General features: G+C 41.0%; 1 protein-coding gene across 5 annotated transcripts in view; it reads right to left on the bottom strand.

Moving 5' to 3' along the window:
- LOC115102892 (unconventional myosin-IXb-like) overlaps positions 1-18,433 on the bottom strand; it is an 81,894-nt gene extending 63,461 nt beyond the window's left edge. For 2 of the 5 annotated variants that reach the window (XM_029623307.2, XM_029623311.2), the window contains exons 1-2: positions 18,100-18,432; positions 7,176-8,071 (exon numbers count right to left, since the gene is read on the bottom strand). In XM_029623307.2, coding sequence (XP_029479167.2) covers positions 7,176-7,994 — 819 coding nt within the window. In that variant the 5' untranslated portion in view covers positions 7,995-8,071; positions 18,100-18,432. Of the gene's footprint in view, positions 1-7,175; positions 8,072-17,079; positions 17,401-18,099 lie in introns of those variants that run through there. The other 3 variants (XM_029623310.2, XM_029623309.2, XM_029623308.2) reach the window with 3 other exon arrangements.
- Positions 18,434-19,608: the final 1,175 nt, after the last annotated feature.

Below are 19,608 nucleotides of genomic sequence, written 5' to 3'. Positions count from 1 at the left end.
GTCCAAAACACTGTAGATAATCTGGGCCTGTTTTAATCAAATGTCTCAGAGTAGGAGTGCTAGCCTGACGACTCACACTAAATGATTCCGCTGCTCTGTTGTTCGCTACATACTTTAATCTGAGACTGCCATCATTGAAGTTGTTTGTGGTGATGAGGGGCAAGAGGGTCCTTTTACAAAACAAAGTAATCATCGATGGGTTCATCTCTAACCAATCACATTACGAACTTTCAAACTGCCGCTATACCTACTTGTGTTCTGGCTCTGGCCAAATCAGACGGCCCCGAATGTGTTCGCATTCGGTGAAGGTACCTCAGATCCAGGCTCATTGCGGATAAGAAACTAACCGTGAGCGTGTCGTAGCGTTTGGCCGGAGCAAGAAGCCTGGGTAGCCAGGCAATAGGAGTGCTGGTCTAGGATCAGTTTAGCCTTTTAGATAATAATGAATAAGATTGGAGGGGGACACGGAGTAAATCACATTACTTCCAAAATACTATAGTTTACTACATAGCCTAAAAATACAAATGTATCACTCATATGTCTCCCGCTCCTAAAAGGTAGGCCATAGCTCAAGATAAAGTGCAAGTCTCTCCAACTCTGCCCTCTTCAAACTAAGTCAAGCCTATTGGCTGATTCTAGCCAAGTAATACTGATAGCTTAATATAAATGCGCCATGGGAGAATCTCGTAGTTTAACCTTCTTATGTTATTTTGATATTGCCTATAGGGCGCAAAATTGCTGGGACCATGGCTGTCAAGTGAGCTGTGTCACATATGCCTAAAATAACATTGAGGGACTGGGCTTGGGACCAGTTATTGCGGTAGTGGGTGGGAGTCGGAGAGAAAGTCAGAGGGTGCAGTATGAAAAGTTACAGGTGCAGGAGGGATGAAGAAATCAGTCCCATGCAGACCTCTACCAGTCCCATGCAGACCTTGCTTATTAGTTCCAACTGCAGAGGCACACCTCAACAAGGCACACCTGTTCATTGAAATGCATTCCAGGTGACTACCTCATGAAGGTGGTTGAGAGAATGCCAAGAGTATGCAAAGCTGTCATCAAGGCAAAGGGTGTCTACTTTGAAGAATCTTTTGATTCTTTTACTTTGAAGAATCTTTGATTCGGGAACAGACTATCTTGGGAAGAGGTGGGAGTGTGGGGCACAGCCCTACTTTGTGCCTTATGTAAGTCGTTACTAATGACAGTACTGCACTTATACAGTAATAACAGAACAGCGGTCTAAGCAGACATACGCTGCTTTCAGAAAGTATTCATACCCTTTGACTTATTCCACATTTTGTTACAGCCTGAATTCAAAATGTATTAAAATGCATCTTTCCCCCTCATCCATCTACACACAATAACTCATAATGACAAAGTGATTTTTTTTTTGCAAATTTATTGAACATGAAATACAGAAATATCTCATTTATATAAGTATCCACACCCCTGAGTCAATACATTGTAGAAGCACCTTTGGCAGTGATTACAGCTGTGAGTTTAAGAGCTTTCCACACATGAATTGTGCAACATTTGCCTGTTATTCAAGCTCTGTCAAATTGGTTGTTGATCATTGCTAGACAACCATTTTCAGTTTTGACTTAAATTGGCTTGAAAATCTAACTCGGCCACTCAGGAACATTCACTGTCTTCTTGGTAAGCAACTCCAGTGTATATTTGGCCTTTTGTTTTAGGTTATGGTCCTGCTGAAAGGTGAATTCATCTCCCAGTGTCTGGTGGAAAGCAGACAACCAGGTATTCCTCTAGGATTGTTCCTGTGCTTAGCTCCATTCCGTTTCTTTGTTATCCTGAAAAACTCCCCTGTCCTTAACAATTACAAGCGTACCAATAAGATGATGCAAATATGGCGATGTACTCAATAATGTGTATTGAATTTGCCCCAAAATTGACACTCTGTATTCAGACAAAAAGTGAATTTGCTTTGACCATTTTTTTTGCAATTTTACTTTAGTGCCTTATGCAAACAGGATGCATGTTTTGGAATATATATATATTTTTTTTCTTCCTTCTTTTCTCTTTTCACTCTGTCAATTCGGTTAGTTTTGTGGAGTAACGACAATGTTGTTGATCCATCCTAAATTCGATCACAGCCATTAAACTCGTATACTTATTTTCCACCATAATTTGCAAATAAATTCATTAAAAATCCTACAATGTGATTTTCTGGATTTTTTCTGGATTTTTTCCCCCTCATTTTGTCTGTCATAGTTGAAGTGTACCTATGATGAAAATTACAGGCCTCTCATCTTTTTAAGTGGGAGAACTTGCACAATTGGTGGCTGACTAAATACTTTTTTGCCCCACTGTATGTGACTTGTTAAACACATTTTTACACTTTAGGATTGCCATAACAAAGGGGTTGAATACTTATTGACTCGAAGACATTTCAGCTTTTCATTTAGAATGAATAAAAATACATCTCTAAAAATTATTCTACTTCGACATTATGGGGGTATTGTGTGTAGGCCAGTGACACAAAATCTCCATTTAAATCCACACAAAAAAAAATCAGGCTGTAAAGAACAGAAATTTAAAAAGTTAAGGGGTGTGATAGTTTCTGAAGGCACTGTAATAGAGTCAAGATATTTGTATCTAAAAGAAACAATGCTAAAGTAGTGTGTAGGTTAGTAAAGAAGCAGGACTATAAATGAGAATGGCACCGGCACAACAATTATATGGAAAACTACACACAGATTTCTACTGAAAGAGAACCAATGGCTCTCATTAAGCTTTTTGTCACAATTTTGTACAACTTCCGGCACGCATTAACTGTTTCACTGTCTGAAACTGTATGTTACAGTTTCAGACAGTGGTCTACGGGCTATTGTGGCTAGCTGAGCATAATGTAGGCCTATCAACAAAACCAATGGACCAATGCCATAACCCCACTGGGCAAAAACTGGTTGAATCAATGTTGTTTTCACGTCATTTCAACCCCAAAATGCAATGTGATGACGTTGAATCAAAGTGGAAAACCCATTAGATTAGAAAAAAGTTAGCATAAGGGAATTTCATATTTTTTTCCCACCCAACTTCTAACCAAAATTCAATGACATGGTGAAACTTTGTAGATTTCACGTTAGTTGACAACTCAAAACAAATGTAAATCAAAACTAGACGTTGAACTGACATCTGTGTCGTGGGACATTTCCACATGGATATAACTGTTGACTTCTATGATATCGCCTACAATAGCCAATATGTGGTGTTCAATGTAGGCCAACATTCCATGAGACTTTATCAAAACATTATGCTTGGCATTAACCATTTTAGGAATGATGTTTAACTTGTCACAATTGGCCAAAAAGGTGACTGAAAGTGGCATTATATTGTGCTATGATGCAAGAAACCGCTTTAAATGAACTGTTATCATTATTATTACCATTAAGAGAATCATACAGAAATGTGTGCCACCCTCTGCCTATTGGCTTATTTGCATTTTCAAGCCTGTCTCAAAATAGGACACTTTCCCTTTAAGACAAAAAAAAAAGCTCACCTGACTTGCTTTTCAAAGACAGTTACACATGTGCAAGTTGTGCTCTTGTAGGAAACAATCACTCCCCCATTGCTGAGCAAAATTAGCTATAACTGGGCTAGTCACTCACAAGCTAGGAAAGAATATCGACATATGTGCACACGCGGCTCTGTTCTGTGATCTCAAATGTCCATATAGGCTACTCTACAACCGCTCATGCATGCCTGTGAAATAGAACAAGGCTACTCCGACGCACTCTTCAACCTACAACAAAATAACCATATATCCACTGTAGAGGAAAGATGGTGTACATTTTAGTGAAGTTCAATCTCGTGCATCTCTGATTGGGCTTGCAATTCTTCTGCACGGGACTGCTCCAGGAGCTTTGTGGTTGCACATGTACGTAGCTTAGAGGGAACACTGGCCAGAGCATAACTGCGACAGAGTGACTAGCTGGCTGACTGGCTGTTACAGAAGAAATCACTGTCATTTTCTGTGGTAAAGAGACAAGTGGTATTCATTTCACTGAAAAGGTGTTCCCCCATCACTGAGCACTATTCACTCAGCAGCTGGAATGCAGCTCTGGCAGAACTGTTTTGCTCACTAGCCCTGAAAACTGAATAGGAAACAAACCGGAGAGACAACAGCTGTTTGTCGGGTTACTCATTGCTACTCATCCATTTGTAAATAGCAGTGATAAACAGAGGAACAACAATGTCTTATTCAATGAAACATTAAATATTGTTTGTGATGTGGTTGCAGTGGGTAGGTTGGAGGTCACACTTCCAGGCGCAAACAGTAAGCTCTCTGTGTGTGTGTGTGTGTGTGTGTGTGTGTGTGTGTATTTTCTACTCACGTACATAGTTTCCTGTCTGCCCTAGAGTGCATCATTTATTGCATAATGAGCGGAGTTCTCATCTGAAGACTGTTCACACAAAGAGAAACTCAAACTGACCGGGATCTCGCCTCTGCATACAAGTCTAGCTCAGTAACACTTCTCACTTTATTATGAAGTCTTCTTATGCTTTATTAACATTAATAGTACTGATGTGACAAATAGACAACTGCCTTCTGATTTTTAAAATTGGTTTTCCGTTAAAACAATAAGAATAAAATCACAAAATTGCACCTCAATTCACAATGCAGTATAATGGTCTTATTATGTACTGTATGTATTAGAGGACCGATTATAATCGGAATGACCGTTTAATCAGGGCCGATTTCAAGTTTTCATAACAAATCGGTAATCAGCATTTTTGGACACCGATTATGGCCGATTACATTGCACTCCACGAGGAGACTGCGTGGCAGGCTGACTATCTGTTACGCGAGTGCAGCAAGGAGCCACGGTAAGGTGCTAGCTAGCATTAAACTTATCATATAAAAAAACAATTAATCTTAACATAATCACTAGTTAACTACACATGGTTGATGATATTACTAGTTTTTCTAGCTTGTCCTACAATCAATGCGGTGCCTGTTAATTTATCATCGAATCACAGCCTACTTCACCAAACGGGTGATGATTTAACAAGCGCATTCGCGAAAAAAGCACCGTCGTTGCACCAATGGGTACCTAACCATAAATGCCTTTCTTACAATCAATACACAAGTATATATTTTTTACCTGCATATTTAGATAATATTGCCTGCTAACATGAATTTCTTTTAACTAGGGAAATTGTGTCACTTCTCTTGCGTTCTGTGCAACAGAGTCATGGTATATGCAGCAGTTTGGGCCGCCTGGCTCGTTGCAAACTAATTTGCCAGAATTGTACATAATTATGACATAACATTGAAGGTTGTGCAATGTAACAGCAATATTTAGACTTATGGATTATACCCGTTAGATAAAATACCGAACGGTTCCGTATTTCACTGAAAGAATAAACGTTTTGTTTTCGAAATTATAGTTTCCGGATTTGACCATATTAATGACCTAATTGTCGTATTTCTGTGGGTTATTATATTATAATTAAGTCTATGATTTGATAGAACAGTCTGACTGAGCGGTGGTAGGCAGCAGCAGTCTCGTAAGCATTCATTCAAATAGCACTTTACTGCGTTTGCCGGCAGCTCTTCGCAATGCTTCAAGCATTGCGCTGTTTATGACTTCAAGCCTATCAACTCCCGAGATTAGGCTGGCAGTGCTAAAGTACCTATTAGAACATCCAATAGTCAAAGGTATATGAAATACAAATGGTATAGAGAGAAATAGTCCTATAATAACTACAACCGAAAACTTCTTACCTGGGAATATTGAAAACTCATGTTAAAAGGATTTGTCATTAATACAAATTAAAATATATATATATATTTTAATTTGTATTTTTTTTTATTTACATTATTATTATTATATATATATATTTTTAAAATCGGCCGATTAATCAGTATCGGCATTTTTTTGGTCCTCCAATAATCGGTATCGGCGTTGAAAAATCATAACATCGGTCGGCCTCTAGTATGCATGACCGCTAGGGCTGGGCAAGGAAATTACACTATATATACAAAAGCATGTGGACAACCTTTCAAATTAGTAGATTCGGCTATTTCTGCCACACCCGTTGCTGACAGGTGTATAACAGTCAGTTCGTCAAATTTCTGCCCTGGTAGAGCTGCTCAGGTCAACTGTAAGTGCTGTTATTGTGAAGTGGAAATGTCTAGGAGAAACAATGGCTCAGACGTAGGCCACACAAGCTCACAGAATGGGACCACCGTGTGCTGAAACGCTCAAAAACCATCTGTCCTCGGTTGCAACGCTCACTAGAGTTGCAAACTGCCTCTGGAAGCAACGTCAGCACAAGAACTGCTCATTGGGAGCTTCATGAAATGGGTTTACATGGACGAACAGCCGCACACAAGCCTAAGATCACCATGTACAATGCAAAGCGTCGGCTTGAGTGGCATAAAGCTCGCCGCCATTGGACTCTGGAGCAGTGGAAACGCATTCTCTGGAGTGATGAATCACGCTTCATCTGGCAGTTCGAAGGACGAATCTGGGTTTGGCGGATGCCAAGAGAACGATATCTGCCCGAATGCACACTGCCAACTGTAAAGTTTGGTGGAGGAGGCTGGGGCTGTTCTTCATAGTTTGGGCTAGGCACCTTTGTTCCAGTGAAGGGAAATCTTAAGGCTACAGCATACAATGACATTCTAGACGATTCTGTGCTTCCAACTTTGTGGCAACAGTTTGGGGAAGGCATTTCCTGTTTCAGCATGACAATGCCCCAATGCACAAAGCGAGGTCCATAAGAAATGGTTTGTCAAGATCGGTGTGGAAGAACGTGACTGGCCTGCACAGACCCCTGACCATTGAACAACTTTGGGATGAATCGCAGCAATGTTCTAACATCTAGTTCCTAGAAGAGTGGAGGCTGTTATAGCAGCAAAAGGGGGGACCAACTCCATATTAATGCCCATGATTTTGGAATGAGATGTTTGACGAGCAGGTATCCACATACTTTTGTTCATGTAGTGTATATCTACTGCAGTCATATACCCTTGAAAGCACCTCGGCACGTTTGTTGGTTTTTAAGGATACACTACAGCTTTTTAAATGCAGACACAAAACCTTCTCTGGAGATAAAAACTATGCGCCACTGAACGGGCCTTTTACTTGTCTGCAAAGGAATGCTGCTTCCGAAGCAGGCCTAACACCCCACACACACACAAACACACTTACCTCCAGCACAGGCCCAGCTCCCAGTATGGTCCTCTTCACCCCGCTGCTGTAGCCCTTCTGACTCAACGCCGTCATACAGTGAATCAGGAAGTTGGTGCTCTGGGTCTTCCCTGATCCGCTCTCCCCTGATATCACCACACACTGGTTCTCCTGCTGCTTCAGCATGGTGTGGTATGCCACATCCGCCACTGCAAAGATGTGAGGGCTTAATTTTCCAAGTGGCTGGTTGTTGTACATCATGACATACTTAGGGTTGTAGATGGGCAGGAACTTGAAGGGGTTAATTGCCACCAGGATGCCCCTGGCGTACGTGTAGATGTTGTGTTTGTAGAAGCGCAGGCGCAAGGCGGCCAGGATAGTGTCCTCGGTCAGGGTGGAGAGGCTGCACAAGTCATCATATTCCTCTAATGAAGGTACACCACCACCGTCCATCTCTGACCCCAGAGCCCCATCACCTCCCTGGGCTTGGAGGATGAAGTAATACCCCTTCTCCTGGGGATGCCGTTTTCTGGCCCCTGGGGGCCAAAGCAACACCCTCTCCACAGGCATCTCAGTGTCCCCTAGCCTCCTCTCCTCCCCTTCAGCCTGCCTGACTTCCAGCAGGGCATACGGTCTGGTCATGTCCAGGCCCAGAGTGGCCCCTGCTTTCTGGATAACCATGGCCACTGTGGCCCCTGGGCTGACCTGGAGAGTACAACATGCTGCTTTGTCCTGGGACAGGCGTGGGTAGATCTGGAGGAAGACGGCCTGCGGCTGCTGTTGTTGTTGTTGATCTACGTCCAGGCTGGCCACTCCTACCACACCGTCAGACACACTCATCCTGCTGGCTGACACACAAACAGGACCTCTCCAGCATACCTCACTGGCACTGCCCTCTCCCAATCAGGATGTAACCACTGGGTAGGGAGAGAGGGAAAAGAATGCGGTAGAGTCAGAGAGGAGTATGGGAGATACAGTGGAGTCGGAAAGCATTCAGACCTTTTCACTTTTTCCACATTTTGTTATGTTACAGCCTTATTCTAAAACAGATACAATTGCTGTTTTTTCTCATTAAATCTACACACAATACCCCATAATGACGAAACAAAAACTGTTTTTTAGAAATGTTTGTAAATGTAAAAAAAAAGAAATAACAAATTTACATAAATGTTCAGACCCTTTACTCAGTACTTTGTTGAAGCAACTTTGGCAGTGATTAGTCTCAAGCCGTTTTGTGTACGACTCTACAAGCTTGGCACAGCTGTATTTGGGGAGTTTCTCCCATTCCTCTCTGCAGATCCTCTCAAGCTCTGTCAGGTTGGATGGAGAGCGTCGCTGCACAGCTCTCCAGAGATGTTTGATCAGGTTCAATTCCGCGCTCTGGCTGGGCCACTCAAGGACATTCAGAGACTTGTCCCGAAGCCACTCCTGCGTTGTCTTAGCTGTGTGCTTAGGGTTGTTGTTCTGTTGGAAGGTGAACCTTTTCCCCAATCTGAGGTCCTGAGCACTCTGGAGAAGGTTTCCATCAAGGATTCTCACTGTAATTTGCTCCCTTCATCTTTCCCTTGTTCCTGACTAGTCTCCCAGTCCCTGCCGCTGAAAAACATCCCCATAGCATGATGCTTCCTCCACCATGCTTCACCGTAGGGATGGTGCCAGGTTATCTCCATACATGACGCATGGAATTGAGGCAAAAGAGTTCCCATGTTGGTTTCATCAGACCAGAGAATCTTGTTTCTCATGGTCAGAGTCCTTTAGGTGCGTTTTGGCGAACTACAAGTGGGCTGTCATGTGCCTTTTACTGTAGAGTGGCTTCTGTCTGGCCACTCTACCATGAAGAACTGACTGGTGGAGTGCTGCAGAGATGGTTGTCCCATCTCCACAGTAAAACTCTGGAGCTCTATTAGAGTGACCATCAGGTTCTTGGTCAACTCCCTGACCAAGGCCATCCCCCCCAATTGCAAAGTTTGCCCGCTGTGTTCTTGGGGACCTTCAATGCTGCAGAAATGTTTGATACCCTTCCCCAGATCTGTGCCTCAACACAATCCTGTCTCGGAGCTCTACAGACAATTCCTTTGACCTCATAACTTGGTTTTTGTGCTGACATGCACTGTCAACTATGAGACCTTATATAGACCTTATACAGGTGTGTGCCTTTCCAAATAATTTCCAATTAATTGAAGTTACCACATGTGGACTTCAATCCAGTTGTAGAAACATCTCAAGGATGATCAGCTGAACCTGGATGCACCTGAACTCGAAATTGAGTCTCACAGCAAAGGGTCTGAATACTTATGTAAGGTATTGTTTTTTATATTGAATACATGTTGCAGTTTTTGCTTTGTCATTATGGGGTATTGTGTAGATTGATGAGGAAAACAATTAATTCAATACATTTTAGATTAAGGCTGTAACGTAACGAAATGTGGAAAAAGTGAAGGGGTCTCTATACTTTCTGAATGCACTGTAAACATTACAAATGGCATTAGACTGGCAATCTAAGTAAAGTATTTACATGACAGTAAATACTTATCAGAACTTATTACAATAATTCTCCCCTTTAATTTAAGAATAAATCTGTTTAGCCATTGATAGTTGCAGAGATTTAATAGGATACTGTATCTATACAGTATAGACCTCCACTGAAGCAGTGAGGGAAGAAACACGACACAACAAATGAGCCCAGCTTCTAAGAGAAGTGAGTGCATAGTTGTCTGTTGAGCCTGTATGCATGCAGACACCAGAAAAGGGAACAAATGTTTTCTACAGTATTTGTTCCACTAAGACAATAGCCTCTATTCCCTCCACGCAACCAACTTTCCCACGACTTCCCTAACCTCCATTCAATACAATATAATATTTTGTCCAATGACAATGAGATTCAACAGCTGAGTCATTCTTACTCTCAGGTGACATTTTGGACCTCGTAACTTGAAGCAAAAAATATTTCATTTTGGGGGTATTCTATCAGAAAATGGTTGTTTGACTTTCAGAAGAACATATTGGTCAAGCTCAGGCACTTAAATCCTAATAATTATAGGCAGATTGTTCACACAATCATATTGCAACACTGTTAGGGACATACACATAAAACTGTTTGAAAGTGTTAACAATGCATGCATGCATGTACAGTACCAGTCAAAAGTTAATAAGAAGAGACTTGATTGGGCCAAGAAACATGAGCAATGGACATTAGACTGGTGAAATTGTGTCCTTTGGTCTAATATAATATAAAATAAGAATGTGTTCTTAACTGACTTTCCTGGTTAAATAAAGGTAAAAAAAAAAAAATATATATATATATATATCCAAATGATACATTTTTGGTTCCAACCGCCGTGTCTTTGTAAGATGCAGAGTAGGTGAACGGATGACCTCCGAATGTGTGGTTCCCACGTGAAGGAGGAGGTGTGATGGTGCTTTGCTGGTGACACTGTCTGTGATTGATTTAGAATTCAAGACACACTTTACCAGCATGGCTACCACAGCATTCCACAGCGATACGCATCTGGTTTGCACTTAGTGGAACTGTCATTTGTTTTTCAACAGGTCAATGACCCAACACACCTCCAGGCTGTGTAAGGGCTATTTAACCCAATTGAGACGGTTTGGGATGAGTTGGACCACAGAGTGAAGGAAAAGCAGCCAACAAATGTTCAGCATATGTGGGAACTCCTTCAAGACAGTTGGAAACGCATTCCAGGTGAAGGTAGTTGAGAGAATGCCAAGAGTGTACAAAGCTGTCATCAAGGCAACGGGTGGCTAATTTGAAGAATCTCAAATATAAAATATATTTTGATTTGTTTAACACTTTTTTGGTTACTACATGATTCCATGTGTCATTTCATAGTTTTGAGGTCTTCACTATTATTCTACAATGTAGAAAATAGTAAAAATAAAGGAATGGCTATACGGACACACCTGGTGCCAAAATTGATGATGTATGTCACACAGCTTAATTGAGTGGAGACGGATTTGTTGCAGTCAGTTGCTGCGGAGCCCTTCCGAACTAGCTAGTTTAATGCTGGCAACAGAAGCATTGTGGTAGTTAACTTGTAAAATAAAGTTGTTTATTTCGATGGGCGTGGGAGAAATAACTTGCAGTATATATCACCATCTGTATGTCACCTTGACATGCCAATTAGCAAACGTAACGACAAGCTCGTGTGAATGACCGGTGCAACGGTGTTGTGTCTAGGTGCTTCCCACTCCACTGTTGCTTCCCACTGGGCAGTAGTTCCTTCACCAAGCAGCTGTATTATGTCGCTGGCAGTAGCTAACGTGGCCAATTTGTTCCATCCCACTTGATTATATTTCGAGTAGGATGGCAGTCTACACAATAAATAACTTGTGATATTGGTACTCGTGCCAGGTTCAAGGAACAGAACAGAAAAATAAGTACATTTTTACAGGAAAAGAATCAGGACCGGGAACAAAAGTGATCTATACCGTTCCGAACAGTACTGATATTTTGAAAACATATGAACCAGTTAATTACTAACGTTATTTTACGTTCCAAGCATTTTTTCCAGTCCCACAACAAATGCAACAAAGCGCCTATGCAAAGCCCTCGCTCGGTCACGCAGAAACGTATTCCAATGTCTGCCTGATTGCCATCTGAAAATCTTTGCCAGTATGTGCGTGTGTAGGCTTCAGTCTCTATGGGGGTGAAGTCTCTATGCAGTCTCTATGGGGGTGCAACAGGGTTCAATTTTTGGACCGACTCTCTTCTCTGTATACATCAATGAGGTCGCTCTTGCTGCTGGTGAGTCTCTGATCCACCTCTACGCAGACGACACCAGTCTGTATACTTCCGGCCCTTCTTTGGACACTGTGTTAACAACCCTCCAGGCAAGCTTCAATGCCATACAACTCTCCTTCCGTGGCCTCCAATTGCTCTTAAATACAAGTAAAACTAAATGCATGCTCTTCAACCGATCGCTACCTGCACCTGCCCGCCTGTCCAACATCACTACTCTGGACGGCTCTGACTTAGAATACGTGGACAACTACAAATACTTAGGTGTCTGGATAAGAGCGTCTGCTAAATGACTTAAATGTAAATGTAAACTCTCCTTCCAGACCCATATCAAACATCTCCAATCCAAAGTTAAATCTAGAATTGGCTTCCTATTTTGCAACAAAGCATCCTTCACTCATGCTGCCAAACATACCCTTGTAAAACTGACCATCCTACCAATCCTCGACTTTGGCGATGTCATTTACAAAATAGCCTCCAATACACTCCTCAACAAATTGGATGCAGTCTATCACAGTGCAATCCGTTTTGTCACCAAAGCCCCATATACTACCCACCATTGCGACCTGTATGCTCTCGTTGGCTGGCCCTCGCTTCATACTTGTCGCCAAACCCACTGGCTCCATGTCATCTACAAGACCCTGCTAGGTAAAGTCCCCCCTTATCTCAGCTCGCTGGTCACCATAGCATCTCCCACCTGTAGCACACGCTCCAGCAGGTATATCTCTCTAATCACCCCCAAAACCAATTCTTTCTTTGGCCGCCTCTCCTTCCAGTTCTCTGCTGCCAATGACTGGAACGAACTACAAACATCTCTGAAACTGGAAACACTTATCTCCCTCACTAGCTTTAAGCACCAACTGTCAGAGCAGCTCAGATTACTGCACCTGTACATAGCCCACCTATAATTTAGCCCAAACAACTACCTCTTTCCCAACTGTATTTAATTAATTAATTTATTTTGCTCCCCATTATTTTTATTTCTACTTTGCACATTCTTCCATTGCAAAACTACCATTCCAGTGTTTTACTTGCTATATTGTATTTACTTTGCCACCATGGCCTTTTTTGCCTTTAACTCCCTTCTCACCTCATTTGCTCACATTGTATATAGACTTGTTTATACTGTATTATTGACTGTATGTTTGTTTTACTCCATGTGTAACTCTGTGTCGTTGTATCTGTCGAACTGCTTTGCTTTATCTTGGCCAGGTCGCAATTGTAAATGAGAACTTGTTCTCAACTTGCCTACCTGGTTAAATAAAGGTAAAAAAGTCCCTCCCTCTCCGGAGCATAGTCTACTAGCCTATTGACTGTACAAGCTTGATTCAGAAATTATAGATATTTTTAATTAAGAAGAATGGGCCAACTTTTTCAATGCTCGTTAAGGATACTATAGTTATCATGTTTCACATTGGATTTAATAACGACAAAAAGGTAAGACATGTTTTTAATTCTGGTGCTAATCTGCACACACAGCTAGCTCTGGTCCAACATTAAGCAAACACTCTGAAGTTCAAAGACATTCAATGTTTCTTCATTGAAGCGGTTCTTCCGTAGGTATAATTGGGAGCCCAAGTCAAATAATGTATGTCATAAGATGGCCATAAGGCCAGCTCTTCTCCCCACCCACAAAATCAGTTGCATCTTGCAATCAGTTGCAAGTTTCTCTACCCGCACTGATTGGTGAAGAAATTTAATGTCGAGCTAAAAGGAGAAAACAAACCATGTGATTTCAGATGTTTAAAAAGGAACAATATCAACTAACTTTTTTTAAATTAAAACTGGTTTAGAACTTTATTTTGCTGGTTGGAACAGTGGAACGGAACAAAAAAATGATGTTTCCATTCAGATAGAACGATTGGAAAATATTTCAGTTCCAACCCCTGATTGGTACTAACCATATGGATTTCATTGTACAGTAGGGATGAATATTTTCAGACAATTTAACAACTTTCAATACCGGGAATAATTCATATTTATCTGAGAGTCCCGGGAAATACCGCAAAAATCAGAAGTGCCCATTTAAAGCTTTTAAAATCTAGATATGGCCACTATGCCAGGGTTCTCCCAAAATAAGATTGTGGTTACAACACTTGGCTGCGTCACTATATAAAAATTTCACAGCAAGTGAAACTGGTATTTAGTAATGATGATAGAGCAATGTTGTTAACAATGACATCATTGTCAATTGCAAAACAGGCCAATATTTTCACCATTCAGTTGATCATAACTAAGGTGAGTTTCCCTTTCTCTACTCTTTTTCTTGGCCCAATGGAAGTTTCCTCCTCTCCTCACTCCACTGTCGCCAGCCTCTGCCGCGTTGTCCTCGACACCAGTTTAAAATCAATATAGTCAACTGTTTTCTAGAAACCTGGCTTTTGTGAAAAGTGGTCATGGGATCCCGGTTACAGGTTTTAATCCCTACCGTAGTCTACTGCTGTGACTTCTGCTACCTAGCGATACCAGCAGACAATGTCCTTCGCTCCCTCCCACCTGTCCTCCTCGTCGTTAACAGAACAGTGGGAATATGGTGCCCCACAGGACACTGTCTAGTACCGTTCGCCACCCGCCTCCTGCTAGCAAAGCAGGTGGAAGGTTGGGGAAACACTGTGTACTAGCCAACAGTCGCCAACACTGTTCCGTACAGATTTTGCGTACCACGGCATTCAAACGAGGATGCGATAAAAATAAATAAAAATATGCGATTGTTAGACTGTTGGCATTAAAATACATAGTGTAAACTAAGTTTCTATTCAAGTGTTGATTGACATGGTAATAGACCAATAGTATTCGAGAAAAGTTGAAAAATACGGACCCCTCTGACGCTGTATGATACATTGTGACGTATCAGGACGTATCGTACGCGCTTCGCTTGCAGATTAGATACAAGAAAGTGAAAAGGACAGGGAAATATTCTTATCACTTTAGAAGGTCCCTGTAACACCTAAAGATTTTGCAATTGTTTTAGACGCCATTCCCTCAGGTGTTGCTCTGTTATTCAGGAACTTGTCGAGACCTGACCCTCATAGCCTACCTTCTATTGACCCTGTTGACTCATCAGTAGGAAAGATTTGTTTCTCTTTTGGTCCATTCAACACACAGAGCAATACGAACCTTGTTTCAGCAGGATGTTTGTATGTCATGCCTTATTGGAATGGATTTATTGATAATATCTGATGGAAAAAAGTTTGGATGTTGCCACACACATACCTACTTGTTAACAAAATTAAGGAAGTTTCCTTTAAAATTATTCATAAATATTATCCTGCCAACCACTATATGAAGAAGTTTAAGGAAAACATCAACTCAAATTGCTTTTTTGGCATTGTATTCATGCAAGACATCAGTAGATTTATAATTGAACACATTTATGAAGATTTTACACTATTGTGGAGAGATATACTGCTTGGATTCTTTACATACGATAGAAATAAGCCGAAACATTTTTATGTAATTAAGTTCCTTATTCTTTTGGCCAAATTTCATATACACAAATGTAAATTTACAAACAAAAAACAAATGTTCTTACCTTACAAAAATAAATTGAACTGTATTTTAAGACAGTTAAATACTCTTAACAAAAAAGCTGTTAGAATTGTAAGTGTATGTATGTCCCTCAAGGTCCTTGTGTAATTGTAATGTGATACAGAAAGTACATGAGGGAACACAAGTATATATAGATTATAAACAATGGACAATCGAGCTAGGGGGTAGCTCGATTGTCCCCCTAGCTCGATTGTCCCCCTAGCTCGATTGTCCATTGTTTATAATCTATATATACACATGTGTTCCCTCATGTACATTCTGTATTGGTTGATAAAAAATATAAAAAATAGGTAATGATCTCAAACAAAAAAAAAAGACAGGGAAAGAGGGATACCTAGTCATTATTGTACAACTGAATGCATATAATTTTCGCGTCATCACTGCAAGCCAATCATGATTCGGGGCGGCAGGGTAGCCTAGTGGTTAGAGCATTGGACTAGTAACCGAAAGGTTGCAAGTTCGAATCGCCGAGCTGACAAGGTACAAATCTGTCGTTTTGCCCCTGAACAGGCAGTTAGTTAACCCACTGTTCCTAGGCCGTCATTGAAAATTAGAATGTGTTCTTAACTGACTTGCCTAGTAAAATAAAGGTAAAAAAAAAAAGAAATATACATTTCAGCCAGTTTAATGTGTGATTATAACTTTAGCTCCACCCTAAAAACCCTATTCAAATTCGACACAAATCGTCAAATACGTATGTAATGACACAATATATAAAAACTCTTCATAGTGTTTCATAAAAATTTTTGAGGTGATAAATTGGACAAATCGGGTAAAAAAAAAAAATCTCCACACGACATATCTCCCCTTTCACTATTACTCAGTAGCCTTCGCTTCCCCCTTCGCCATTTTTTAAAAGACCAGGCGGAGATCCATTGCCTTCTTCAAACATGCAGAGACGGGCAAGCATGAAGGTCACGTCGTCAATGATTTTGCTGGAAAGCGGAGAAGTTTGTATTCATAATACAGTTGACCTGGAAGTATACATTTTTAGGGGGGCTAAAATACGGTCACATGTACGGGACACGGTCAAGTACGGAAGTTTGTTAAGGGGGGATACCTCGTCAGTTGTACAACAATGCTTCAACTGAAATGTATCTACGGAATTTAACCCAACCCCTCTGAATCAGAGGCGAGGTGCCATAATCGACATCCACGCCAGTTTGCAAGCTAACATACGGTGTCGCCCCTGCCCTCCCCGTCTGCTGTGTACCAGAGTCCTCCTTAGGGCTAGCACAGTGTCCTTTGTTAGCTCGACACTGCCTACTAGTGTACAGCTAGCTACCGTTGTCATCCCGCCCCTTCTCTGTGGTGTTTATCGGTGGCTGGCATCCAACGTTATTGTGCATTAGCGCCACCTACTGCACTGGAGCGCCCCCGCCTCCCACCTAGCCTAATTTAAAAATGGTCCAATAGAAGTATAAAAATGGGTTCCTGCAGATACAGGAATGCCCCTAATTGCAGGAGGCATTTGCACCCTTCTCAACAAAACTACCTCTGCCAGAAGATAGACGACTATAGTCACTGCGCTATAAGTAGTTAGCATATTTGAATGGGCTAAGTCTAGGAATTGTCCCGCTATGTAATAACAAACACGAATCAAATGTTATTCCTCACCTGGCATTATGGTCCATTTATTTTTATCCTGTACATATGAACATTGACGACAAGGAACTCCCTTTTTCCACCAGTAGTACAAAACTAGTTGATAAGAAAATAAATAGCTCAACTGCGCAACCGAAAGGTGAGCGAAAAAAGGTGTTCCCGTCCTTATTGCAAAATATACAAATAAACGCAACAATGCTTTAGTCGGTTGGCAGTGACTGGACGCGTAATGTAACTGTAATGGTCATCGAAAATCTTCTTGACAAGTTCTTGTGAATTGTAACTTCCTATATTTTATGTCCACGCGCTTTCATCGATGGGTTGGGTGCGGGTTACATGCTGAGTTTACGCACGATTCGAAATTTGGAAACTCGAAAAGTTTGGACTCGTTTTCTGGTTGTAGTTATTCAAGTGCCGCGTTCAACAAGTTAGCACAGTGGTTCCCAACCTTTTTCGGGTTACTGTACCTAACAACTGCAGTTTGCTCTGGTCGGAGTACCCCATGTGCATTTTACTAATAGAATAATGGTCTCATGAGGCTTCTCCTAGTACCGCTGGTAGGGAACCACTGAGTAAGCGAGTCAAACATTTTCGAGTTTCCTTATTCCGATCAGGACGTGAACGCGGTATCATTCCCTTTCAATAAAACAGAAATGGCAACAAACTCGGTCAACTAAAGTTCTATCAACGTTAACCGACTAAAGGCTACTACTTACATTGCCAAACAGAATGACAATAGGCGTTGTTTTTCTTTACCATAGGCCTATGCGTTTTAACAGCTATTACTGTCTCTGGGATTGAAAGATTTTATTTGCATGTAAGAGTTTAGGCCATCTGGTGGCCATATGAAGTACTGTTTAGTTTTCTATACCTGTGGAATTCACCTGGGAAGAGGTGGGACTCCATTAGTTTGACTACAGTAGTATTTTGTGAGTATTGGCAACCACCAGACTCCATTGCATACAGTAGCCTATACATCCACAAAGTCACTTAACACCTAAACATAAATACTAATCAAATGTTATTCCTCACCTGGCATAACGATCCATTTATTTGAATTCTGTAGTAACGTTACACATTAACATTATTGACAAAGGGAAGCTCCCTTATCCACCAGCATTACAAAACAAGTTGATAAGAAAAAAACTAGTTCACCTGCACAACCGAAACGTTAGTGAAAAAAGGTGTTCCCGTCCTTATTACAAAAAATAAAATAAACAATACTTTAGTTGGTTTTCAGTGCTGGACGCTTAAAATTTAATCCAACGTGAATGGTCATCGAAAATCTTCTTGAAAAGTTGTTTCTAGGTCTTGCGAATTGTAATTTCCTGTATCGTCTGTTCACGCGCTTTCATCTATGGGTTAGGTACGGCTGACATGCTGCGTTGACGTAATTTGGAAACTCGAAAATATTAGACTTGCTAACTGGTTGTAGTTATTCACGCGCCGCTTTCAAGCTAGTCGGACATTTTCGAGTGACCTAGTTCCAACCAGCACTTGAAAGCGGCATCATACCCTTTTTTGATCATGAGCGCGTCTGCTTCGTCAATAAAACAGAAAAACATGGAGTGTGTGTGCATTTTATTTTAGTCAGATTAACTGAAACTGAAACTATTTATTGTAGAAGATAACATCCTGTTTTAAACTCTCTGCCCTTTGTCCTCAGAAGCATATGCAGTTTATTCGCCCTGGGGCGGCAGCCTAGTGGTTAGAGCGTTGGACTAGTAACCGGAAGGTTGCAAGTTCAAATCCCCGAGCTGACAAGGTACAACTCTGTCGTTCTGCCCCTGAACAGGCAGTTAACCCACTGTTCCTAGGCCGTCATTGAAAATAAGAATTTGTTCCTAACTGACTTGCCTAGTAAAATAAAGGTAAAATTAAAAACAACAACATCTCTATAAGAACACCCACAGTATGTTTTATCAGTGGGTTAGTGAGAATGACATAACTAGCCTAGGCCTACAGCAAATATTATCATTCATTCATAAATGTATGCAATGAAATAAAAAGTGAGATATAACTTAATTTCAGTATCATTTTCTGTACTTCCACTGCTCCTCTAGTAATCAAATACTGAATTTAGACACAGAACCTGATGTATTTTTCCACAAAGATATGTTTAATTTCAATTCAACCCTGGTGTGCTAGAAAATGCTAAGTGACATAATTCAGTATGATGTCATAGCTTTCTTGGAACCCACCTTTTGTGTGTAATAACAATCAGTTTAATCTCTGGTTGTTGTGTTCTGTGGATTAGCTTCCTTGCCGGTGTAACACTATCCCGTTTATTGTACATTTGACTCTTTGTTATGCCTTGCACTGACTGGCAACAGTTACTTAAAGGACACATATGCAGACACTTTCTTTACAACTGTATTCTATTACAACTTCACAATCAAGATGAGAAGGCATTTTAAATCCATTTGGCATACTGTAGTCTCGCTAGATGGATGGGTTGCCTGGGATACTGTGCAGAACAAGACAAGACAGGTGTTGGCATATTTATTACATACGTCTATTGTGTTGGTATATTTATCACAT

Source organism: Oncorhynchus nerka, linkage group LG20 (genome assembly GCF_034236695.1).
Source record: "Oncorhynchus nerka isolate Pitt River linkage group LG20, Oner_Uvic_2.0, whole genome shotgun sequence".
NCBI lineage: Eukaryota > Metazoa > Chordata > Actinopteri > Salmoniformes > Salmonidae > Oncorhynchus > Oncorhynchus nerka.
Note: the sequence above shows the minus strand (reverse complement) of the source record. Positions and strands in the feature narration are given on the sequence as shown.